The following is a 26,502-nucleotide window of genomic DNA, read 5'->3' on the forward strand; positions in this document are numbered from 1 at the left end:
CTTGAAATTATCTTATTCAATTATTTGTTCATTACCTCCCTATCTTTGTATGGAAGCTCCAGGAGAGAAGGTACCACAACAGCTCTGATAGCTGCAGCACCTCCAGAGTCTAAAACCCTATCTCGCACTTACTAAGCCCTCAATGAACATTTGTGGAAAGAATGGACAATTGAGGGGCTACATTGTACTTTATTTTCCTCCTTCCCCTTTAAACACCCTCCAAGTGGAACCACCTGGACTATAAATCCGGCAGGAGCTGGGTAGAGGGCGTTCAGCCTCCCTATTGGCTGGAGTATCTGTCGTTGCTCCTGGCAACCACTATTCCCCACCAGTCGTGTTGTCGGCCCCGCCTGGCCCCGCCCCTCGCCCTCCCGCCTCAGAACCACGGAGCTTCTGCCCAGTGGTAAAAACGGTGCTCGCCCTTTAAGCGGCGGGACTTCTGGTAAACGTCGTCGGCGGCCGCCGGAAGGGGAAGTTTCGCTCCCGAATTCTCCCTCGCTCGTCCGAATTCGGTGGCGCCACGTCCGCCGGTCTCCGCGTTCTGCAACGGGGCTGGGGCGGCTTCCGCCTCGACACCTTCCACCCGCCCAGGGGCCCGCGTCGTGAGGGGGCCGGGACGGGAGTCGGGCGGCTTTGCACATCCCGGCCACCGAAGAGGCGAAGATGTCGGACATCGGGGACTGGTTCAGGAGCATCCCGGCCATCACGCGCTATTGGTTCGCCGCCACCGTCGCGGTGCCCTTAGTCGGCAAACTCGGTCTCATCAGCCCGGCCTATTTCTTCCTCTGGCCCGAAGCCTTCCTCTATCGCTTTCAGGTACTGACCGGCGACTGGGGAAGTGGAGACTACAGGCCCCAGGTGGCCCCGCAGCGGCGGAGCGTAGACCGGCCGGTTGCGGACGCGCGGTGCCTGGTGGGACTTGTAGTGCGGTGGCTCCAGCGGTTTAGGGCGGGGTCCTGTGGCCAGGGGGTGGGGTGGAGGCCAAGGGGTTTGAGCGTGGGCGGGCCTGGGTAGCTGGAGACGTGGAGGGAGACAACACGGTTTGGCCCGGTGGGAAGGGATTGATTTCGTCCTTCCATTAAAATTGTGCTCCCCGCCCTCTGTACTCAGAGAAGGCGGCAGTGGGAAGGAAAGTCTGATAGTTGTCAGTCTATTGGACGCCAGTGAGTAGCAACCTGGGGCCACCTGGAGCAGCTGCCCTGTGACCTTCCTCTGCCACCCAAGTGGATGGCATGTGGACGTCGCCTTGCTCAACTACCAGCTGAGTTCTTTTTATGTTAATGGAGTTTCTTCCCAGTAGGAATGATTTGAAGCCCGAGGTGCAAAGAGTGAGTTTATTTATGTGCATCCCAGATCCTGATCTAGTATCTGGCAGGTAGCAGTTGTATTTATGAAGGAGTGAGTAAAGAGTAAATTGCTCCTGAAATGGAAGTCCTTATTTTTTGAAGCATGAAGGAAACAGTCCAGAGTAACATTCCTGGCAAGAGAATATTAGTTTTCTGGAGGTTATTTTTATTCACCGGATTCTGTGATTTAAATCTTTAATCAGTGGCAGGTCGGATACTAAGATCTGACATTAATTTCAACACGTTGTTTGGACTGTGGGTAACACACTCTTGTCTTCCCTCTCCTCACTGGCTGTTTCTTAGTTTTCTTTGCTGATTCCCCATTTTCCTGATCCTTAAATATTGTGATGTACCCCAGGACCTCTTTTCCATATTCTCCCTAGCTGTAGGTGATCTCATGTAGCTTCATGGCTTTATATAATTTCTACAAACTGAAGATTCTCAAATACAAATATACATATTTTCAGTCCAGATCTATCTCACTTCCAGACTTGTACATCCAAACTTTTACTTGAAATTACCACTTAGATGACTAATAGACATCTCAGACATAATGTGTCCAAAACAGTACCCTTTTCCCTAGAAGTAAATAGCAACTCCATTATTACAGGAGCTCAACCTAAAAGTCATGGACTCATGCTTGACTTCTTCTCTCACATCCCACACTCTGTTAGCAAATTCTGTTTACTTTAGACAAATATCCAGAATGCAATCCCCTTTCATTCTCTATTGCAAGCCATTATCATAGCAGCCTTGTTCCTTTCAGTCTTTTCTCTAGACAGCTAGAGTGATCCTTTTAAAACATAAATCACATCCTGCCAGTCTTCTGCCCAGAACCTTTTAATGTCTTCTCAACTGGATGAGTAAAGCTCAAGTCCTTTCAGTGGCCTGCAAGGCCCCTACTGCCTCTCTGACCTCATCTCCTACTACTTTCCACCTTGTATATTAGGCTCCACAGTGGAATCCTTTCTGTTTCTTCAGCACCTAACTCCATCCCTGCTCAGGCCCTTTGCACATGTTATTTCTCTGCTTGAGGACGATAACCGTGGTTTATCTCATTACCTCCTTCAAGTCTGCCCAAATGCCACCTTATTGGCAAGGCCTTATTTGATTGCCCTACGTAAAATAGTACCTTTCCTTCGCTCTGTCTCCCTTATCCTTAATTATTCTTGGTTATATATCACCCCTTGATGTATGTTAGCCTGCTTCCCTTTAGAGAATAATGCTCCATGAGAGCTCTGTCTGTTTACCACTGTTCTTGTTACCTAGATTAGTGTTTGGCATATAGCAGGTGCTTATATATGGGTTGAATGCATGGAAATAATTGGGTACTTGCCAGTGCTGGGCACTAGGGGTACAATAGTGAATAGTACAGAAAAAGTCCCAGCTCACATGAAGAAAATAAGAGAGGGGTGTGTGACGGAGAGTGACTTTGATGGAGTGTTCCAGAAAGGCCTCAGAGAAGATATTTGAACTGAAATCTGAATGATGAGGAGCCGGCTTTGGGAAGATCTGGCTCTGGGGACAGTCTTCCAAGAAGAGGAATAATAAGTGAAAGGCTTAGAGGCAGGAGTTAGAAACAGAAAGAAGACTGGATAGTTAGTACAGAGTCAGCTGTAGGGATGAGGGTTGGTAGTTGAGGACAGAGAGATAGCCAGGGGTGAGTGCAATAAAGTGAAAGTGGAAAGGTAGGCTGGGGCTAGATGGTATAGGACTTTGTGGTTTGAACTTTAATTTGAAGGCACTAGAAAGGCTTCAGAGCCTTTTGAACAAAGGACTGAAAAACTGCCTTGCCTACTCTGTGGGATGGACTTGGTATGTGAATGGGGGAAAGGGTGGGCTAGGTAACAGGATCAGAGAGATGAGTCAAGTTAGAGGGCGAGAGAGATGGTGGTTTGGACCAGAGTGGCTGTGAAGATAGAAGTGGACAGATTTGGGAGTTGGAGCTACATTGCAGCTTGATGGATGTGAAGGGTGAATGTGTGGAGGAGCAGGACTTGAAGATGTCGCTGTTTTCACAGGAGCAACTGAGTGCCTGGTGGAACTCTTTTCTGAGATTGGGAATGTTTAGGGAGGCTTAGGTTTGGGGGTGGAGAAAGGTATCCATAAAGAGTTATATTTTGACCATATTAAGTCTAGAGAGGCTTTTTAGGCATCCAGGTGGAGAAGTTAAGTAGGCAGTTGGGTATTAGAATAGGATCTGGGTGTGCAGCCAGAATTGCATACTCTCTTCTATTTGCTTTGGTAGAATATTGGTTGCAGTGAATGTTGTGCACTTTGTGCCCGGTGGCATGTTAGGTAATGTGGCGCCTGAGGACCAGTGGTCATAAATGATTGTAAATCGTAAATGGTCGTAAATGAGAAGGTCCTGGTCAAAACTGGCTCTTTGGCCCTCCTTGCAAAATCTTGGTTGTTTCTGTAGTCAGCTTAGTAAAAGTAAGTCTTTCTAATAGACTACATGTGTATAATATTAAAAGTGGTGAACTGATTAGAAAGGTCATCATTCATGTCACACCTCCCATAATTTTCCCATCTTCCTTGCATTGTTTCTTGTGGGCTTGTTATCCTGAAACGGGGGAGAAGCTGCTGGAAGAAGGCAGGACAGTGTGCTCACTGCCCAGGTGTGGAGAGACCAGTATCTATACTTTCTTTCTGCTACTCTGACTCCTACTCTTTCTGGACAGGTTTAGCTTTCAGACCCACCTGGAAGAACTGCAAATGAAGCAGTTAAAGGAAAAACTGCATCTGAGAGGCTGATGGGTGAGGACACACAGCCTGTGGTGTGCTTTCTGCTAGATGCTCCTCTTTTCCTTAAAAGCTGCATCTTTGGACAACTTGGAGATGATCAATTTAGAATTGTGGATTCATGCTGGAAGTGACAAAAGTTACTTTTCCTCCTTGTCTGTGGGTTTCCTCTGAGTAGCTTGTTGGTTTGGAACTCTAAAGTTTAAAATGTTACTTCCTTAGTTTGGGTAAATGGAAAGGCGTAGGTGTATGTTAAGACTCACTCCACTGTTGCCTAAAGTTCCTCATCCCTCACATTTAGGACTCATTGATCAGATAGTCCACAGTGATGAAATGTCTCCATATTGGTCCCTGATTAACTAGAAGAGAGGCTGCACTTTACTCCTGCCCTCCGGGTTTCTGAGATTATGTCTCCCAGGGCTGCCTGCATGGGAGATTTCGTTTCTTTGGACAAAATAACGTCACTGCCTTACATCTGTGTTGGGCTTCTCCATATGATACCTAATTTAACCCCCATGATCATCCCGAGGTCAGCGTTACCCCAGTTGATAGACAGCTGCAGTTTCAGTTTCTATTTTGGTGAGTTCAAGATAGTTCTAAGCGCTCTTGTTTTACTCCTTTGCATACTGTCTACCAAAACACATAGTTAAGTGTTTAACAAAGCATTCTTGAGGGTGATTTCTTTCAAACCAGTCGTAGCAAATTATTGTTCCTTTTCTATTAGAGTAGAAAGACTGGGATTTTAAGTAGTTGAGTCATGGTCTCCAGGCCTGGCTTAGCCCCCTCGCAAGCTGTATGCCCTCAGGCAAGCTGTTTATCCTTTCTGAGCCTCAATTTCTCCACCAAAAAGTGGGGATAATTTAATACCATATTAACTCTGTTCTAAGAGTTAACTGTGTTGTAACTCCATTGGTTATAAGATGCTCCTTTAATTTAATACAATTTTTTGCAAGGGGAGGAAAGTACAAATTACATTAAATGAATATATTGACTGTAAGGCACATCCGAATTTCAGGAACACAAAAATGAGTATCTCAAATTGAGGAAAAATGCTATCTACTTCACGCCTCTATAATATAAAAACATAAAAAATGTTTGTAAAGTGCCCAGTAAATAATCTGGTAGATAATCTATTAAAAATACAGTGCCTGTTTTTACTTAGTCGTCACTAATAATTCCTACCATTGCTGCCTTCTCTCCTTGGGCAGTAATAGTCTAATTTTAATTTGTAATTGAAATTAAAATGTAACTGCTGGATTATTATCCTTCTTTTTGTCCCACTAAAGGCGTCCTGACTAGAAATGGGAAGATATGTACTCTCAATTTCTCTAGTTTGTTTCCAGGAACAAAAAGAAATGGCACCAACCAAGTCTGTGATCGGGCCTGGTGCTTATATTTGCCAAGCTTTTGCTCATGTTATCACATTTAGCCTGATGACAGCAGCCCTAGCAGACTCATCTGAGTGTGTTGGGAAAGAGAGTCATATAGACACGTAACTGGAAGGGCAATGAACTTGGTCTGTGGGCTGAGCATAGAAGTAGCCTCAGGGTTTGGATTTAGAACTTTATGGCAAGTGTTCTGGTATGTACAGCTTTAAAATCTTTCCTTTGCGATCCTGTCCACATAAGACAGTTCTGCTGTGGTCTGTAGCTAAGGTTGAGCTCATAGCTTCCTTTTTAAACTTTTTGTTGAGTTGCAGTATACAAGCAGGAGAGCGGTATTATATACTTATAGCTTGTTGAATTTTCAAAAATTGAACATCAGTATATAACCAGCCACCAGATCAAGACACAGGTGGCACCCCCAACCTTCCTACTGCCCTCTTCTGGTCACTACCCACTGCAAGGGTAACTACTCTCTTGACTTTTAATACCATAGATGGTTTTTGCCAGTTTTCTTACTTTTCTATAAATGAAATTATACAATATGTATTTTTTTGTGTCTAGCCTCTTTTCAACAGTTTGAGGGTCACCCACATTGTTGCATGTGGTTATAGATTGCTCATCCTTGTATTGTTCCCTTGTGTGAACAGACCACCATTTATTTACCCTTTCTGCTGGTAACGGGTTTTTTGGGTAGTTCTAGCTTTGGCTAGAATGGGTAGTGCTGCTGTGAACATTCTGGAGCACGTCTTCGTGAACGTAGGTATGCATACGTACCTAGGAGTAGAATTGATGGCTCCTAATAGCTGGTTTAACGTCCTCAGTTGAGACTGAGTGCCTTTCATTTGATATTCGTGCCTGTCTATTGTCCCCCCAGCCCCACCCCCCGACTCCTCTCCCCCAGACCGCCACCCCCTGCCAAAAAAAAAAAAAGAGAGAGAAAAGCCAGAGTTTGCTAACATCAGCGTTTGGCACATGGGTGCTCTTCTTTCTTACTTGCTTGATGACCCAGGCAGACTTTCTTTAACTCCAAATCAACCAGTCTGTATTGTTGCAGAAAAATCTTTGCCTTTGATAGTTAAAAAAACCTGCCCTAGACTCTGGGTGGCGTTTGTAATGATTTCAGTAGCACATTGTTTGGGAGATTTTCGTTCAAGGATGGTTGAACTAAACACTCAACAGAAGTTGTTGGACTAGCAGCTGACAGTGTCTGATGTTTCTTTGAAGGCCTCTATGCCAGGGAGCACGTGGGCTTCTTGCTCTTGTTAAGTGAGGAACTCTGGGCGGGTTACCTCAACTCTAATGAGGGCCCAGCTTTCCTCGTGAAAAGGTTGGTGGTTATGCTTCCGGCCTTGAGGTTGCTGTGGGGTTAAAGTGAGATGCTTGCCTGCAAGTCCCAGGCTCTTTGTACTGCCCCTGGCTGCTTCTTAGGGGTCAGTGCAGGCTTTCTAGGCTCGAAAAGGTGCCTTCACCACTCCCAGCCCTGAAAATAAAGCCATTTCCTTATCCTAACTACGTTATCAGAGGAGAGGAGGGGATTTAGTTGGTTACCTTCAAGGGGGATTTCAGAAATATATTACACTGTGTCCCTCTGAAGAGATGAGCTGTCTCCTGGTGTTTTCAGATTATAATTTTAAAGTGATGTAAAAATAATACTAAGTCCCTTAGATCAGTGAGAGCAAGTATAACTGAAGGGTAAGCTTAATGAACTGGGAAAAGAAGTGTGCGGTATTTTGACAGACACTGATTTCCAAAGCACAGGTGCACACAGTGGCTAAAAATAGCAGCGTGGCGCGTCAAGTGTTAGTGAAAAATGTAGTCAGAAAACCCCCGAGGTTTCTTTTCCAAAATCAGGCCTGGAGTAACTTAGAGGAATCTGGGGGGAGTTTAAAATGTGAATTTGTAGAAACCAGGTCAGCACGTGTCTCCTAAAAGATTGTAATAATTGTATGCCCACACAAATTTTTTTTACAAAGCACCTTTTTAATCTGCTTTCTTAATTCCAACCTTTTACAAAATCTGTGAGATGAGGAAGGCGGGAGTCAAAGGACACATGTTACTGGGTAGATGAAGATGCAAACTCAAAGGTCCAGACTTTTCCAAGGCCCCGAGCCAAGGCCACGGCTTGCTTGCTTCTGGTCTTTTACCCCCAATGCCTTTTTTTAAGCAGGGAGAGTGAATTTGTGAGCTTAGGCTCAGTTCATTTCAGGATTATACAAGTAGTATAGTAGTACTGAAAATTTTTACTAATTTTAATTATATCTCGTAGTAATGATGTCACTTGTGAGAGGCATTGTAAAAATAGGGGCTTATTAGTATTATAAACTCTGGAGTCAGGCTGTCTGGGACAAAATTCTAGCTCAGCCACTTACTGGCTATTATTTAGCCTTTTCTCATTCTGCTTCCTCATCTATACAATCTACCCCCTGAGTTAGGACATGTAAATGAGCATAATATTACACTATTTTTTTTAAACCATTAACCAAAATGGAGCAAGTATTAGTATATCATTCCTCTTTTACAAATGGAAATTGAGACTCAGGACTGATGACTTGTAAGCCCTTACTGAAATCTCTGTCTTCTTAAATCCTTTCCAGTGCTCTTTCCATCAGACTCAACTGTTTCTGAGATAAAATTGTGAATAAACGAAAATGAATTTTAACCTATTTTGTTTTACTGGTTTAGTTCAGGGTTGTTGGAAGTGACTTTTGGGGTATGTGAAGTGCGTTCTTCTCTACAGGGAATTAAGCTCTGAGGGTTGCAGTTCTATACTTGGAGAACCTGACTTGCCAGCTGTGCCTGGCCAGTCCCACAACTAATGCCCTCCATTCTAGCCACACCCAAATCGTTAGCAATACCCATTCATTACTGTGCTCTTGCAGTTCTTTGGGACTTTGTACTCATTTTTCCAAGACCAAAAGTTCCCCTTCCTGTGCCTACTCTTGCTTCTTTGGACAGACTCACCATTATCGAGACCTCCTTGATGTAGGGACCATGTCTTTCACACTCATGCGATAAGACACACAGCTCTCAAGACAAAAGCCAGCATTATGTTGGCATTTCCAAGTCTGGGAAGGCCATCTTCTTCAACCTCTATAACTTAACATTATTCTGGAGGTGTTAGCCAGTAAATTAGGCAAGAAGAAGATACAAAATTTTATTTACAGATAGAGTTGTATACTTGGAAAGTGCAAGAGGCTCAGTTTTCAAATATTACAAACAATTAGATAATTCAGCTTTGGTGGTTGGGTATAAAAAAGATAGAAATCGAAAGCTCTATAGAAAGGTATGAAAGACTTCTTTCTGGCTGGAAACTGTGTCTTTATCACATTGAAATAAGAAAGGTGTTGGTTCTCATTCATTTAGAAAAGTAATATGGAGACTAGCTAAGAAGATTGTGACATATGTGGAAGAAAAACAGAAGGGGGATTATTTAATTATATAACTTTACTAGATAAGAAAACACATTATAAAACTAGAAATTAAAATAGCTTGGTATTGGTATTGGAATTCGATTCCAAACAGAATAGTCTAAAAGTAGACTTTCCTATAAAAGAGAATCAATATATGATGAAAGTAGTTTTTCAAATCAATGGCGAGAAGATGGGTCACTTTGTAAATAGTATTGGGAAAACTAGTGACCGTCTAGAAAAATAAGTTGACTCTCTTTCTCACTTCCTACATAAACCACAGTACAACTGGGAGCACTGTTATATTTTTGGAGGGGAGAAGTACTTGTAAACGTGATACGTGATGGATACATTTGCCTATATAAAAATTAAACTTTTACATTTCATTTTATATGGCAAAAATACCACAAAAGCATAAGACTAATGACAGACCAGAAAATAATTGCAACAATGAGAAAGGGCAATTTCCATAATATGTAAAGAAATGCAAATCGAGTAGAAAAATGAAGAAAGAAAATGCTAAAGTTTTAGAAACATGATTGGTGACTGTGAAATACACTAAGTGGTGAGGCTGTGGAGAGAAGACAGACATTAATCTCCATTTTAGGAGGAAGTATATATTGGTTAAACATTTTTGTAGGCATTTGGCAATATCTGCTGAAATTAAATGCAAATGTTTGATCTAGCAGGTTGACCCACAGGAATTTATCCTATATGTACATGTATAAAGAGGATATTCAAGAATATTCATTGTAGCATTGTAACAGTTTCAGTGAAGTTTGGACATCCACACAGAAGGAATATTATGAAGCCTATAAAAATACTTTTTCAAGGGAGTGAAACAAGGTATAGAACAGTGCAAGGTAAGTTAGGATGAAAAGGGAGGAATAATAGTAATAGAAATGATTGTTTCTCGAAAGAAATACAATAAATGGATCCGTTCTTGCTGGAAAAGGAGCTGGGAGACTGAGGGTCAGAGGGAGGCTTACTTCTCATTGTAGACCTTTCTGTAGTTTTTTGGGGGGAAGGTAATATTTTTAAGTTACGTATCCATATTGCCTAAGTAGCACATTGATTTGAATGGAAAGTTCCTATTTTACTTCTACCTTTTGAATATGACATTTTTTGGACAAGGTTTGTCATCCCAGTGTATTCTTTTCCTAAATAGAGATAATTACTATACTGTTGGAAATTATCTTTATAAATCTTTTTTCTTTTTCTTTTTTTTTCCACTGTAGTTGATTTACAATGTTTCAAGTGTACAGCAAAGTGATTCAGTTATACTGTAATTCATTTTTGATAGGCGTAACTATAAGCCTGATCCCAGTAAAGATTAACCATATATGTCTTTAGTATTGATTTTTTTCAACTTGTTTAGAAATATTTATTGTTTATTTTATGATGCCGTCTCATTCCATTGACTTGCACATTGAAGTCATTGTAGCTAATATGAACTTTTCTTCAGTTTTCTTGAATTAATATTGGTGATGTCCATTTGGTAGCTCTCATCACTGAGGAGAATGTTTTTCAAGGGTTAATTTTGATTAGTTAAAAGAAAAAAAACCCCACCCAGCTTAGAGAAACTAACAGCCGTGTTTATTTTGATCTGGACAGATTTGGAGGCCGATTACTGCCACCTTTTATTTCCCTGTGGGTCCAGGAACTGGATTTCTTTATTTGGTCAATTTATATTTCTTATATCAGTACTCTACACGACTCGAAACAGGTATGTTATCTGTGGTTGTTTTAAGTATTGTTTCTGTCTAATTTACTAATCCATGTATTTACTTATTGGAGGAATTTTGAGGGCAGATGGCATATATAAAGAAATGACATAATGGTGTAAATGCTCAGTAAGTAGTGACTGTGCCAGGACTCTACTAGGCGCTTAGATTATTCTTTTTTTAACCCTCACAGCATCATCATGAGATGTAAGCAGCAGTGTCACCATTTTATAGGTGAAAAAAATACAAGAGCAGAGGTTTACACATCTTGTCCATATCCTGTGTGTGCCTCTCACTTCATGTGACGTCTCCCTCATTTCTGTCACACAGCAGTCCCTGTTTTTTAAAGCACAATTGTGCTGAAGTGTATATATCTCCTAAATTGGGGTTGAAGAACACTACTTTATGCAAGTAAAAGCCTGGACTTAGTCTCTGTAATTGAAACATGCAACTTAAAAAAAATTTTTTTTAAATAAATTTATTTATTTATTTATGACTGTGTTGGGTCTTCGTTGCTGCACGCGGGCTTTCTCTAGTTGCGGTGAGCGGGGGCTACTCTTCGTTGTGGTGCACGGGCTTCTCATTGCGGCGGCTTCTCTTGTTGCGGAGCACGGGCTCTAGGTGCGCAGGCTTCAGTAGTTGTGGCTCATGGGCTCTAGAGCACAGACTCAGTAGTTGTGGTGCATGGGCTTAGTTGCTCCTCGGCACGTGGGATCTTCCCGGACCAGGGATCGGACCTGTGGCCCCTGCATCGGCAGGCGGATTCTTAACCACTGCGCCACCAGGGAAGTTGCGAGAGGCATTTTTCAAAACAGCTTTAGGGACTTCCCTGGTGGTCCAGTGGGTAAGACCCCGTCTCCCAAGGCAATGGGCCTGGGTTCGATCCCTGGTTGGGGAACCAAGTCCCGCATGCATGCTGCAACTAGTAGTCTGCATGCTGCGACTAAGAAGCCCGCATGCCCCAACTAAAAGATCCCGCATGGCGCAACCAAGACCCTGGGCAGCCAAAATGAATAAATAAATATTTAAAAAAAACACAGATTTATTGATATATAATTCATACACCATACAATTCCACCCATTTAAAGTATTTAATTTGGGACTTCCCTGGCGGTCCAGTGGTTAAGACTCCACACTTCCACTGCAGGGGGCGTGGGTTTGATCCCTGGTTGGGGAACTAAGATCCCGCATGCGCAGTGCAGCCAAAAAGAAAAAAGTCTATAATTTAGTGGATAGTCAGAGAGTTGTGTGATCATTACTATGATCAGTTTTAGAACATTTCATCACTGCAGCCATTCCCCATTTCTATTCAATCCCATCTCCCCCGACCCCCCGCAGTCCTTGGGCAACCACTAACCTATGTTCTGCCTCTTTAGATTGCCTATTCTGGAATTTCTTACAAATGGAATCATACAATATGTGCTCTTTCGTGACTGGCTTCTTTCACTTAACGTAGTGTTTTCAAGGTTCTTCCATGTAGCGTGTATGTATTAGAACTTCATTCCTTTTTATTGCCAAACAAGATTCTGTTGTATGGATTTACCACATTTTGTTGGTCCATTCATCAGTTGATGGACATTTGACTTGTTTTCTTTTTTTGGCTGTTAAGAATAATGCTACTACAAACATTCATGTAGAGGGGAACTTTTGAGATCTTTCAATTGAACCCTCTTATTTCACAGACAAGAGAACAATGGTCTGGAGAGATGGTGACGTGCCCCAGAGGTTACAAAGCTATTTGAGAAACACAGCTAGGACTGAAACCCAGTTTACTGACCCCCATCTGCTCTCCACCATGCAGCTTCAGGATAACATTTTGACAAAATGTTTGCCACCTTCGTATTTTCCTGCTTGGCTATTTTAAGTATCTAGCAGTGTTGGCTTATTTATAAGGACTCTGATGTGAACTGGAAGACTGCAGTTTGAGACCAGTTTATTTGTAAATTCCCAGTTGCAAGCTTGCCAAGTAATATAGTACTGTAGTTCATGTAATTACAATGTTTTAAGTACTCAATCTAAAGAATTTTTAGAAATCGCAAAGCCAAAACCATAGCAAAAGAAGCACAACCGTTATTAAAGTTCAGAAATTTTGTCAGAATTTCAGCTCCGATGCATCGTAGTGACCCCCTCCTGTTAAGCATCCTTAACACTGTGGCTAGAGTGTGCCTTCGAAGTACTGGGCGGGGGGTGGTGGGCGGGGGAGAGAAATAAGGAAAAGAGGAGGAGAGACTTTGCTGGAAATCTATTTTCCTTTAGATAGATTTTCTTTCTGCCTTTCTGATACTTGTTAGGATTATTACTTTATTTTATTTTTTAGTTACACAGTTTTTAAAGGTTACTTCCCATTTACAGTTACTGCGAAATATTGGCTGTATTTCCCATGTTGTTCCATACATCCTTGAGCCTATTTTACACCCAGTAGTTTGTACCTCCTGCTCCCCGACTCTACATTGCCCCTCCCCCCCCACCAACTGGTAACCACTGGTTTGTTCTCTGTATCTGTGAGTCTGCTTCTCTTTTGTTATGTTCACTAGTTTCTTGTATTTTTTAGATTGTTAGGATTATTTTTTTTTTAATGGACTGTATATATCATGTAATTGTGCTGGGGTGTGTGGGGGGGATGTAACCGTTTGAGATAGAGGGAACTTGCAGTCCTTTGTTCTTTTCTCCGCCCCTCTCCTAGTCTTCCAGCTGGAGGCTTGAGGATCATCCTTAGAAGGGAGAGCTGGGCCAGTGTTGATTGTTCTGCCCCGTAGTAAGACAAAGCCCAGTATGTGGCGTAGCAGAAAGAACACTAAACTAGTAATTAGACTTCACTCTGCTTCTAAAAGCCATGTGACTTTGGTCATGTAACTGTACTTCCTCATCTGCAAAAAGAGGGTGTAGGTCTTTCCATTGTCCCTCACAGATACGATAGGAAGAGTAAGAGTCAAGGCCATGGAAAGGTGTGGCTGCCCCCTACTCCCCCACCATTGTTTTCCTTTGCTAGAATGTGAGGTCCTGGAAGACGGAGACCGAATCCTCTTGGTAAGCCCAGTGCCGGACTGAGTGGTAGTGCGTGTGCGTGTGCATGTGCGTGTGCGTGTGTGTGTGTGTGCGCGCGTGCGTGTGTGCGTACGTGTGCGCGTGCACGTGTCTCCAGTCATAACAACAGTAAGTGCTTCCCAGCCTAGTTGTGTAGAGGAGCCACAGTGGTAAGCAGAGTGGACATGGTTCCTCCCCTGACCGAGCTTGTGGTCTATTGGAGGGAGAAGGGACCAGCCAGGTAATCAGGAGTAGGTCTCCATCGCATGACGAGAGCCATGAAGGAAAGGCCAGCAGGCTGTGAGGGGCTTCAGTGGATGGGGTCTCAGTGGCTGTGGACCTGACTGTCCTCCCTTTGGGTTTCTTTTGGCTCGTGCTAGTTGAGCAGAGCATGTTATGGACTGGAATTCAGTTAGGAGAACACAGATTATTAGCCTTGATACCCGGGCAACTTTACTTTAGGGCTTAATTGTGGACACGGTTTTATATATTAAAAAAATTTTCTTTTACTTCCAAGGAGTGGTTTTAAAATACTCTCATTTTTTGGTTTCTTTACAATTTTTTGAAGTATTTCTCAACATAGAAGTTTCTTTGTCCCGAAATTCTGAACCATGACATTTGGCTTATTTTCGTTTCCAGGAGCTTTTGATGGGAGGCCAGCAGACTATTTATTCATGCTCCTCTTTAACTGGATTTGCATCGTGGTATCCTTCCGTCTGTCATTTTGGGCCAGAAATAACCAGGTTTTTTTTCAGGTTTGGGGAAATGGGCAGTAATCTGCATAACATTTTAAATGATAGTATTTGCATCTTTGTTTACTATAGTTAATAGTTAAGAATCATGAAAGTTCTTGTCAAAAGTGGTAGTAAATCACATAGCCGTGGAGTGATGCGCTCCCTTACCATTGCCTTTGTGGGCTTTTTCCACATTTGGTTGAGTTTTATTACTGTGCCCTCTTCTTGTTCCCAGTTCTCTGTGTTCTGGTGTGTGGCAGCTTGTTGACTGCAGCACAGGGAGATTCCGTGCCATGAGACTGCTTTTGAAAGCTGTGGTCCTTATCAGAAAATTAATTTACAACCAGCATCCTTTCTGACTTTAGTGCTGTGTTTGTCTCGAGGTCCTAAATGGTAATTCGATTCCTCTGTAAGTGCCTGGCTCTGGGAAAGGACACAGCATGCCTCTCTGCTTGCTCTGTGTCAGCCACAGCTGTCAGCAGCCTTGCGGCTGCAGACCTTTACAGATAGTGAGAGTCCCAGAAGGGGCTTGGTGGCTCAAGTCCTGTGCACAGTTGGTGAGCTCAGAATGGCTTTGGGGTTTAGTGTCCACTGAAACTTGGCCAAGAGCTAGAAAATTGTGGCACTCTGGATGCCCTTTCCCTCCTTTAAGGGAAGATAAAAAGATTGTTTTGGACTTGAGCTGTGCTGTGGAGCCCTGAATGTGAGCAGACGCATTATTTGTTTCAGAGGCATGTTTCACATGCCCCTCCATCTCCTAATTGAAGGAGAGATGCTAAAATACAGTGACAGGGCACGGAGGACACAGGCAACCAAACTGAGTCATGTGCCAAAGCAGTTAATTTCTGCTATTTCCTCATCATCGGATAGTTTAATAGCGTGTTCACAGTGAAGATTATTAGATACCTTTGTGTTCCGGGGCGTTTTAAGCAACCTGAACTATAGAAAAGTGTTTTCCTTCAGAAAACTGGAAAGAAATGAACTTTTATTAGGTGTAGAATGCTTTATTTGTGTCTGATCTTTAACTTTACAAACCAAGATTACTGGCTTAGCGATGGATATGCAGGTAAGTGTCCCTTGAAACTATTTGGCCTTTCATGTGTTTCAGATTTACTGTTAATGACCTTTGACAGAAGTTTAAATTGCATTAACTGCGTGGTTAATTATATGGTATTTTGAAGCTCTTATGTGAGTTACCTAAATCATTACTGTCCTTGCTCATTTCTGGCTTCTGTATTATGTATGAACGTCGAGAGCGATGGTTATCCAGTATTTTCTGTGCATGTGTGTGGATATGTGTTTTTTAAAAATTGAGAATACATGGTAAGTAAAGCTTTATTGCATACTTTTTCCAAGTAACAGAGCTTGACCCTGATATTTCTGAATCCATCACAAATAATATAATTGTGTTGTATTTTATTAGAGGATTTTAAAGCATGCATTGCATGATTAAGTAATTCTGATGAGTTGAATTTCTTTCTGCTTTTTGAATAACCATGGGAGAATTTATTTGGAGGGGAGAGGTTAAAAAGCAAAAAAAGGTAGGTTGACGCTAAGCCTCTGTTTTAAGTGCCTCTGGAGCCTTTACGTGTTCGTTTCTTTTGCAGTTGCTGATGATTCCTCTGATCATGTCAGTACTTTATGTCTGGGCCCAGCTGAACAGAGACATGATTGTATCATTTTGGTTTGGAACACGATTTAAGGTACTGTAAACTAGCTGGGAAAATTTCCTTGTCATTTGTCTTTGCAGAAATCCCTCTCTTCAGCCCAGAGATGTACTTTCTGACACGTGCAGAAGAGGTCACTGCAGAGCAGTAAACTGTAGGCAAGCCCCTTCTCCCCTCCTCAGCCCCCCTGGATTTCTTTAGCCAGCCCTGAGTCCTTTGCTGACTATTACTTCTCACTCCCTCTGGAGCTCAGGCCCTTTAGGCATGTGTCCTGAGTGATCTTATGTATGTGTGTGTGGTAGGGGGAGGGGAGGAAGGACACTCATGTGGAACCCTCTCTTTTAGTCTGTTCTTATCATTGCCTGTTACGTATTTTACACTTAAGCTGAAACAGATTGGTTCCCCCCCAAACGCTTCCCTTTGTGCCTTCTCTCACGACTTTCCACCTGTAACATCTTTTTTATTTTCTTTCTCATGTAAATCCCGCCCATTCTTTTTTTTTTTTTTTTTTAATTTTATGTATTTATTTATTTATGGCTGTGTTGGGTCTTCGTTTCTGTGCGAGGGCTTTCTCTAGTTGCGGCAAGCGGGGGCCACTCTTCTTCGCGGTGCGTGGGCCTCTCACTATCGCGGCCTCTCTTGTTGCGGGGCACAGGCTCCAGATGCGCAGGCTCAGTAGTTGTGGCGCACGGGCTTAGTTGCTCCGCGGCATGTGGGATCTTCCCAGACCAGGGCTCGAGCCCGTGTCCCCTGCGCTGGCAGGCGGACTCTCAACCACTGCGCCACCAGGGGAGCCCCAATCCTGCCCATTCTTAATTTGAGTGGGGGACTAAACATATTTCCCGCCTCTCCTCCCTGGAATTGGACTTGCCTTTGGGCTTCTGCAATACTTTGTGTTCTTCTTATAGTACTCACCACATTCTGCCTTCAAGTTATTGACGTGTAACCCTTTCTTTACCAGTTTGCAATGTTTTTTGCAACGCCCTTTGCTCTTAGTATGATGTCTTGAAACTGGTAAGGGGTGTTGACCTCAAGTAAATAGGCTGCCAGATATTTCTGCAGCAAAGATGGGTTTACTTGGGATCAGTAGAGAACTGCATTTCGGGGTCTGCAACCATGGTGAGCCACGAGCAAGTCCCTACGTGCAAAGGGAACGAGAGCACTTTTATATAAAGAGGAAAAGGAAGTCGAGGTGTGGTAAACAAAGCTTTTCATTGGCTGAGTCCTTGCAGGGGAAGAAGTCTGTCTTCTTCCTCTTGGGCTCTGCTGTTGAAACAGGGCGTGAGAGCTCCCCCTTCTGGGGTCTCCCAACCCTACTTAATGGAGGGTTCTGTTTACTCATTTTCTTTTTACAGGGGCTCAAATGTTGAATTCATCTGGAGAGCTGTCTTACTTGGGAGAGTGTTAGTTCAAGAGATCGATGTATAATGTGATAAAGATTCAAAGTAATTTTGTGAAATATGTAAAAGGAGAACCTAAAAAAATGGGGTATGTTATAGCTGATGGGTAACAATTTGCTGGCAGGAGTCTTAATGTGACTCTATTATGGACCATGTTTTTATTGGCATCCACAGGACACTCATCTGCTTTCTTTCTTTCTTTCTTTTTTTTTCTTTTCTTTTTTTTTTTTTTAGTATTTATTTATTTATTTATTTATTTGGTTGCACCAGGTCTTAGTTGCAGCAGGCGGGCTCCTTAGTTGCGGCATGTGGGCTTCTTGGTTGTGGCATGCATGTGGGATCTAGTTCCCTGACCAGAGATCAAACCTGGGCCCCCTGCATTGGGAGCACGGAGTCTTAACCACTGTGCCACCAGGGAAGTCCCAGACACTGATCTCCTTTCTAAAGCTATTTGTTATAATTCAGCAGGCTATGTATTGGATCTGAAAACTATGGGCAAAGTACTCTGTCTCCAGTTGCTAATATATGAATAAGTATGATGCTGGGGACTTCTCTGGTGGCGCAGCGGTTGGGAATCTGCCTGCCAGTGCAGGGGCACGGGTTTGAGCCCTGGTCCGGGAAGATCCCACATGCTGCGGAGCAACTAAGCCCGTGCGCCACAACTATTGAGCCTGCGCTCTAGAGCCTGCGAGCCAGAACTACTGAGCCCACATGCCACAACTACTGAAGCCCGTGTGCCTAGAGCCCATGCTCGCAGCAGAAGAAACCACGACAGTGAGAAGCCCTCACACTGCAGCGAAGAGTGGCCCCAACTCGCCGCAACTAGAGAAAGTGTGAAGACCCAACGCAGCCATAAATAAATAAATAAATAAATAAATAAATAAATAAATGAAGGCTTGAAACAGTAGGACTGATGCTAGATTGATAAAAGGAACTTTTGCAGTGACTTTCCAAAGGATTTATTTATTTATTTTTTAAACATCTTTATTGGAGTATAATTGCTTTACAGTGGTGTGTTATCAAAGCCCTTCTCAACAGAACCTTCCCCATTTCAGCCCCCTAGCAGCTGTATCCTCTGTAGCTATATTCATGTTTGTGTATCTTCTTTCCTAGGCCTGTTATTTACCTTGGGTTATCCTTGGATTCAACTATATCATCGGAGGCTCGTAAGTGATACTAGATTTATTTAATTGCAAACTAACTCTTGGAAGACTTCCATCATTCTTTATCTTCCTTCTCTAATCTTTATAACACTTCAAAGAATCTCAACGTTGATACCTTGGTACCTTATACTTTTGAAATAATTTCATTTGGATGTAATTGATTAAAATTGCAGGGCTTTAAGCACATTTAGCACTGATTGGTTTTTTATTATTGTTGTTGTTTGTTGTTATAGCATGCTTCCATATATGTGTTTTTGAATAAATATTTCTGGATTCACTGTCCAGATTGAGCAAATATAGACCTAATTTTATCCAAGCTGACTCTGTGCATAAAATTCCTGTTTTTTTAATTCTGAAGGCATTTCCAGAATGCCTTGGAAACTGCTCACCAGTCACAGAAATGCAGATTCTCAGATGGGAAGTTTTGTCGTGGTTTGCTAGTATAGAAGTTTGGGCCAAACAGGGTCAAATTTCTAGTCGGGAATTGGACCTGAGACTTAGGAAAATCTTGAAAGCATCCAGTCGGAATTTTGGAAGGAGGATTTCAGGATGCAGTTATTCTAAGAACTCGTGTTTCTTACACTGCAAAATATTTTTAACGTTTTTGAACAGATTTTGATAGTGCTGGTTCTTAATACGACGGCATCTTTGCTCTATATGGTCCTAACTTCTGCTGCATATCCATAGGGAGAAGGGAATGAATCGAGTAAACAGGTTCTGTTTAGAGTAGAGCAAGTCCGGGACTTGGTAAAGCTGCCCTGCTGCCCAGAAGGGCAGAATCTGGGAGCAGTTGTAGACAGTGATTTGTCCCTAACAGGAATCATGTTGCAGGTGGAGACGGAGAAGGATATGTAACAGTAAGAATTGATCTGTAAAACCTTGAAGTGGCCTGTGTGTCAGCCCTGGGAAGATTGAGGAAGGGCAGTGTTTATTTTAGGATTACAAGGTGAAGGTCAGCTTTCCAGAGTGATCTCTGTGAGGTCTTACAGTCAGGGACCCAAGAGGTGAGGGAGACGTGATCCATGGTTCCAGGAATGGAGGAGTGGACGTTTTTCATCCCTCCTTTCCTTACTCCCATGCTTCTCTCTTGCCAGCCTTCAATTTTACCCATGGTTTGCAAATATGGTGTTTGTTACTGAAAGCGTTCAAAAGCTTGCTTTGCAGCTTGCCCCAACTCCTGAGGCAGGAAGTAGCAAAAACAATATGTTGAGAACGGGCAGGGGCTTGAAAGAGATGTCAGAGGGGCAGCTGGCCTTGAAGAGCACAGGCCCCATTGGTCCAGCAGGACGCATTTTGCTTCTCATTCAGAATGCGTGTGCCACTCAGACTTTATAAAAGGGCTCACTGTTGAGCTGTCACAGACTCCCAGCGACCAGAAACAGGCTGCCACGAAGGATCTCTTCCCTCTGCTATTAGTTAAAACTTGCTGCGTCTCACTTTACTGCTTGAATGTCTTTAAACTCATTTGGCTCTCTGTTTGCAGGGTCATCAATGAGCTAATTGGAAATCTTGTTGGACATCTTTATTTCTTCCTCATGTTCAGATACCCAATGGACTTGGGAGGAAGGAATTTCCTATCCACGCCTCAGTTTTTGTAAGTGTTTCTTCCCCCTCTCGTTTGATAATCATCTTATTGTCCGTGTTTGTCAGCATCCTGATAAAAACTCCGTGAGGGGTAAGGTTTCCCTCTCAGTCTGATGGAGAAATGTAAGCCAACCAGGGACTTGCCCAGGTCACTCCAAGCCGAGGCTTGGTCTTCTCCTGGAGCCCTCGTAGCCAGGGGCCGCTGAGCCTAGATTCAGGCATCCCAGAGAGCCGTGGGCCCTGCAGAGAGGGCGGCGCGCCTGTGTGGATCCAGTGTGTGCAGCGGGGGGCCAGGGTGACAGGGTTTTCAGTTTTACCCAAGATTTTGGCTGAGGAAGGGGTAAGAGCGTAAGTAGTCTCATTGATTAGCAGTTTAAAACATTTTTATATTCAATATTATAGACCAGAATGTTTAAAGGACTTTTCAACGTTAAAATGAGAGACCGGAGGCTTGTATAGTCCCGCCCCCTGGGAGGATGTGCGTGTTCTTTCTCTGTTTGCAGGGTTTACTAAAGTGAGGAGGCCAAGGGCACAGCTTTGGTTTCGAGACAGACTTGGGTTGGAATCCCATTCCCGTCGTCTACCAGTTCAGATATTGGGAACATGACTTAGTAAATCCCCCGAGCTTCAGTTTGTGAGTCTGTGTGTTGGGGGGAGGCCCTGTCTCACGGGTCTGCAGGAGGTGGGGTTTACCGTTAGCAGCACGGTAGTGGATGCTCAGTAAATACAAGCTCTCAGCCTTGCTCCTGAAGTTGGGGCGGGGGGCGGGATTCTGATGAGCCCCCAGAGATGCTGACACTCTTAAGCGTTCAAGTAGTGTGACCATTCTGTCAGTGAAGCAAAAGGCTGTCGAAGAAGGGACAAGTGAAATCACCATCTGGGTGTCACAGCCGGCCTGACAATCACGCTTAATCTCCAGTCGGGCATATGCAGGGCGTATGCAATAATAGCTTGCTCTTAGAAGCTTAAAAAAAAAAAAAAAAAGCAAAAACCCCTTTCACATCTTGCTCGTTTTAATGTTTTCTAGTTTGTCATTCTTCCGGGGGGTCAATGAGGGCAGTAACCTTGAGTAGGCACCCCTTTCCCCCACTTTTATAGGTTAGAGGAAGGTTTTTTTATGGTGAGATACAATATACAAACAGAAAAGTACACTGTTGTTGTATTTTTGTTTTGTTTTGTTTTTTTCGTTAAGAGCATAAGAAGAAACTTGTTTCTCTTGTGAGCCTTGAGTTGCCTTCAGGCTAAAAAAAAAAAACAAATGACCAATCTGCTTTCTAATTATCAAAGGACGCAATAATAGCAGGTTTGGAGTTTTGATCTAGGTTTATCAAGTCGGATGGCAGATGCATCATTAAAAAAAAAACTTGTTGCTTTGGGGGGCAGCCAAGAACTATTTTACTTTAAACGGCCATATTCTGACTTAATGGCTTGGAGAGATTTCTCAGTTGTGGGCAACAGCGTGTATGGGATTCTAGTGGCAAAATCGACAGCCCATTGGAGCCTGCCTTCCACTTGAGCTTTCCCTGTTGGTGGAAGCCCTTCTGTTAAATTTTGCATAAAGATCAGATGACAAAATGTAGCTCCTTGCAAAAGCAGTAACTGCTTTGAAATTACCATAAATCTTTGTTGATTATGTATAATTGGGTATCTTTTTATACTAATTACTTGCATTTAATTTCACTATCTGTTTAAGCAGTGGCGATGGCTTCCATATTGTCTCAGAGTAAGAACCAAAGCAAGACAGCCTTGGTGTTGCCTTTTTTAAGTCTTCCAACTTATTACATACTTTGGAGGAATGTTATTGTGCCAGAACGTCATGAATGTTGGGAAACCAGTGCTTGGAAATACATGTTGATGTAATGATAAAACTGTATTTGTTTAAAAGGGAGGATGCGAGTTATAGAATTCTAAGTCATATCACTATTTTGCATCCCACTTAGAAAAGTAGACAGATCCTCTTCTGTGCACAGTTATTTTTCTCTTTACAAGGGGTTTAATTGTCTTTTTGGGGAGGGAGCGTGCAGCTAACTGGGTTGGTGTAAACACATGAGGACTCCGGTCACTAACTGTTGTCACCTGAATCTCATGCTGTGTGTCCTGTGGAAGTGTGAGGTGTAGGAAGTGGTGTGGGGCACGAGCTCCAGAGTCAGGCTGCCTGGGTTTGAATCCTGTCTGTCACTTTAGAAGAGCTTTGCTCAATTCTGCCTCAGTTTTCCCATCTATAAAATGGGTTAATAGTAGTGCCAACCTCATAGGGCAGTCGTGAAGATGAGAGGCATTTATAAACATGCAGCACCCTGTGTAAGGGAGATGCTTTATGATAAGGTTGAACTCTGCAGGCTTCCTGCTGTGGGCAAGTCACCCCTCGTGGTTTGCTCTTGGTGCCATGAGGGGTTTAAAAAGAGGTATCAGATCACGGTCTCTGCCTTCAGGACAAAAATTGAACCATCAGGATCTGATTAGTGGAATAGGTTAAAATACATTCTCAGTTTACTAATAGTCAAGGAAGGGAAGTAGTTAGAAAAACTATTGCGAACATAGAGTCCTGGGTTTACATTTTCTTAGCTGTTCTGTGACTTAATTTATTAATTTGTAAGGTGAGAAATCAGCTAACCTTTTCGGGCCTCAGCTTTCCCACCATCTATGAGAGAAAGATTGCAGTTGGAGGGCAAACTATGAGTCAACTTTAAAACATGCCCAAATTCCAAGACAGAAAGCTGTCTTCTCCGCTGTCCCTTGATGGACCCCAAGGAACGCAGCAGCATCATGGTGGTGCTGGGCGGCGCTCAAACACGCCGGCTGCAGATTTGTCCTTTGGAACTGAATTTATTTTGTATCCTTTGAGCCAGTTAGAGCCATAGTTACATAAACTAAAATGCTGTATAGATGGTTCTTTCTGGTTGTTGGGCTCGTGGGTGTAATATTTTTGTTTCCATACTGTTCCTGCATGAATTGCTTTTATAATCAGGGGAAAAAAAAAGTTAGAGTGTGAAGTTAGCACGAAAGCTTAGTAAATTAAAAAGAAAACATAAAAAGTGAGTGACTTCTGTGGTCAGGGCATTGAGCTAAGTGCTGAAAAGGCAAAGTTCAGTAAGACGTTGTCCTCAGCCTCTCCGTGGCCACAGACGAACGTAATTCAATGTGACAGATGCCGTGGGAACCCCAGGAAGGGAGATGCGATGGACAACTGCGTGGAGAAGTGACTGTGCTTTTCTCTCCTTTTGTTTCTTCCCCCCTCTGCTCCAGGTACCGCTGGCTGCCCAGCAGGAGAGGAGGGGTGTCAGGGTTTGGTGTGCCCCCCGCTAGCATGAGGCGAGCCGCCGACCAGAACGGCGGAGGCGGGAGACACAACTGGGGACAGGGCTTTAGGCTCGGGGACCAGTGACAGAGTGGCCTCTGGCCTGCCCACCAGCCCTCCACTCAGATGACGTTTCCTCCCAGTGCCGGGTGACCTTTACCACCGAGTTCTAGCTAACGCTGTTGGACCTGACCCACACTGAATGTAGTCTTTCAGTACAAGACAACAGTTTTTTAAATCCTGAAGAAAAAATATATGTTCCTCGAGTTTTGTGATTCTCATTCAAGTCCTTACTGCTAAGAAGAACAAATATCAACTGGGCAGATTTCAGAACTGACCTTAGTTTTTGGTGTCTTCTCTTCCTTTTCCATCTGAATCATGGGTTTCGGCAGGTCCCGCTCTGCTGGCACCAAGCTGGGTATCTGGCGTTGGGTCACCAGACCCCTGTCCCAGGGGCTCTTAGCTCTTTCTCACACCCATGCCTCCCTCCTCCTCCCCCACCCTCACACTCCCAGCTAGAGGAGATTGCCCATGAAATGGTTCTGCCTCTGACAAGCTCGCCTTGTTTGTTGGCTTTTGCCAAGGCTTGGCCACAGAGGCCTTGTGCCCAGCGTTTTACGGTGGCAGAACCGTAACCGTAGTGCAGAAGGCGGACGGCGGATGAAGAGCTTCCTCAGCTTTGGGGATTGCCGTGGCCTGGAATCAGTGGCCACCGTTTGCCACCTCTTCAGCTGCTCTGATAAAAAAAAAACACCGCTGAGTCAGTGAGGACCACAGATCGGTACTAATGAGGCCTGAAGGTCCTTGCTAGGCATCTTTTATCCTAAGTGATCAAAACTCTAGTGGAGTTGCATCTGACACAGGGGCTGCTTTTGAACCATGGTGGGCGTAATCCCTTTGCATCTCGTGTAGGGCATACTGGCTCTGTGTGTACCCAGAGTAGTGGATTTGTATTGTGCTAGAAAGTTCCAAAGCACATTGGCCACAGGGAGAAACTCTCTTTGAGAGGTGCCTGGGCATTGATTCGACTTCATTCTCCTTCTGGGTGTATGTTTATTGAGTAGAGTGGAGGGAGAACCTTAAACCCTCTTTAAGTTGTCTTTTTTTTTTTTTTTTTAAACCAAGCCCCCATTCCCCACCCCCATGGCCATATGCTTCAGTTAATTGTGAGGAGGGTGCAGCTCCTCTGTATGTAGATCTTATTTTAGAAGCTATTGTAAGCACATCTAAGTGAATCACATAATTTTGGGTGTAATGGCTTTAGAATCATCTGTGTTTGAGGAGCTTTTTTATTTCGAGTCATGAAGGTACATCAGACCATCTTCACCCACAGCTCTTGTTTTTATAGGGGGGCTTTTTCCATCAGAGCCAGGCTTGTCACCGGATAGCTTTTTGAAGGCTGCGACGTTTCACACAGGTTCTTATTTTATATTTTTATTCTGAAAGCAAACTGCTAGGAGCAGTGCTGAGTGGCTGCCATACTTTGAGTCAACTAGAGAAGGCTTTGAACATTTTGACCAGTCGTTCTGTGCAGGAAACACTGTGTGCTAAGAGTATGACTCTTCGCCCCACTCTGAAGCAGTGATGTGTGTTATTCTAGGAAGTGGGGATTTGAAATCCGCTCCTCATTTTTCATGAAGTTTGTTCGAGTGTACCTCTTCATATTTAATTTATAGCATAAAATAGGAGGCGGGGAGAATCTGAACCCTAACTGTCATAGGTTTGCTGTTGACCTGTGGCCAGAATAAAATTTACTTGTAAAATTTTAGAAACCCTTCTTCCTGTTATGTCACACTTGCACTCACTGTGCAGGAGTGGAGACTTATTGTATGTGTGAGAAGATTCTCACGGTAAGTGAGCTAGTCTCCTACACGCTGTCACAGCAACTGCCTGAGAGCAGTAGTCTTTCTGAAGGTTACAAGTATTCCTTAGAATTCTTCAGTTCAAGGCAAAATGTTCATTAAATTCTTCCTCTTAAACACATTTAAGAAGCTAATAATTTTATTAATTTTGTCTGGATTACCTATCTTGGGGGAATAATTTTAGCTAAGCAAGCTATTTGAGATTTGATTTGGCAAGGCAAAACATGACAGCGGATTCTCTTTGTGAAAGAAAATAAATCCTAATTTTGTATAGAGAAATTCCCTTTTTGTAACTAATCCTTTTTCTTGGTAAGAATTATAAATTAAAATGTACAACTTCATGGTTGTATGTCTTAAGTTTCCGTGTCCCTACTCTGCTGCCTCTTTTAGATATGATGTAATTTATGTAGCCAGTCATCTCTTGGTGGGCATTGAGGAGTGTCCAGTGTGTGTTGCTATTATAGCCACACAGCAAACTTTTAAAAAAAATTTTATTTGTATTTGGCTGCATTGGGTCTTTGTTGCTGCGCGCAGGCTTTCTCTAGTTGCGGTGAGCGGGACTTCTCTTGTTGCGGAACATGGGCTCTAGGCGCGCGGGCTTCAGTAGTTGCAGCACGCGGGCTCAATAGTTGTGGCTCATGGGCTCTAGAGCGCAGGCTCAGTAGTTGTGGCGCATGGGCTTAGACGCTCCGCAGCATGTGGGATCTTCCCTGACCAGGGCTCGAAACCGTGTCCCCTGCATTTGCAGGCGGATTCTTAACCACTGCGCCACCAGGGAAGTCCCAGCAAACATTTTTGTACCTGCTTCTGTTCACGTGTTGGAAAATACCTGTACGATTAATTCTTGGAAGCAGGGTTTTTAGGTTTTCATTATAAGGAAGCAGTATGCTTCAGAACATTGGGTTAGGGGTTATATCTGATTGTAGTATGCTGTATAGCATTTTTGTCACCTCCACCCATGGGTCTGAGTCTTGGAACTGGACAGAATTAGTTTATTCCCCTTTCTGTATTTTCTTTCTCAGGATCCATGGACTGGATCCTGAGAAAGACAGTGTCACTGCAGGTGCAGTGACACTCCTGAACCATCCAAGTCTAGCCCCGAGCCTTAGGCAGGCTCTCTTCCTTCATCACAAGTTGGGTGATGGGAAGGAGTAGGGCTGTGC

General features: G+C 43.4%; 1 protein-coding gene across 1 annotated transcript; it reads left to right on the top strand.

The window, feature by feature from the left end:
• Window positions 1-435: 435 nt before the first annotated feature.
• DERL1 (derlin 1) lies at window positions 436-25,240 on the top strand. Its single transcript, XM_007126072.4, has 8 exons — window positions 436-816; window positions 10,498-10,609; window positions 14,271-14,335; window positions 15,405-15,431; window positions 15,973-16,068; window positions 18,546-18,598; window positions 20,079-20,189; window positions 23,426-25,240. The coding sequence occupies exons 1-8, from the start codon at window positions 664-666 to the stop codon at window positions 23,562-23,564; spliced, it is 756 nt and encodes a 251-aa protein (XP_007126134.1). The 5' UTR covers window positions 436-663; the 3' UTR covers window positions 23,565-25,240.
• The last annotated feature ends 1,262 nt before the right edge of the window (window positions 25,241-26,502 follow it).

Source organism: Physeter macrocephalus, chromosome 15, assembly GCF_002837175.3.
Source record: "Physeter macrocephalus isolate SW-GA chromosome 15, ASM283717v5, whole genome shotgun sequence".
Taxonomy (NCBI): Eukaryota; Metazoa; Chordata; class Mammalia; order Artiodactyla; family Physeteridae; genus Physeter; species Physeter macrocephalus.

What these genes read in the sequence shown, in the direction of transcription:
- DERL1 (XM_007126072.4), top strand. Translation starts at nt 664, where the DNA reads ATGTCGGACATCGGGGACTGGTTCAGGAGCATCCCGGCCATCACGCGC. An exon ending in CCTTCCTCTATCGCTTTCAG is followed by an intron (nt 817 to 10,497) that starts GTACTGACCGGC and finishes TGATCTGGACAG; the next exon opens with ATTTGGAGGCCGATTACTGC. An exon ending in CTCTACACGACTCGAAACAG is followed by an intron (nt 10,610 to 14,270) that starts GTATGTTATCTG and finishes TTTCGTTTCCAG; the next exon opens with GAGCTTTTGATGGGAGGCCA.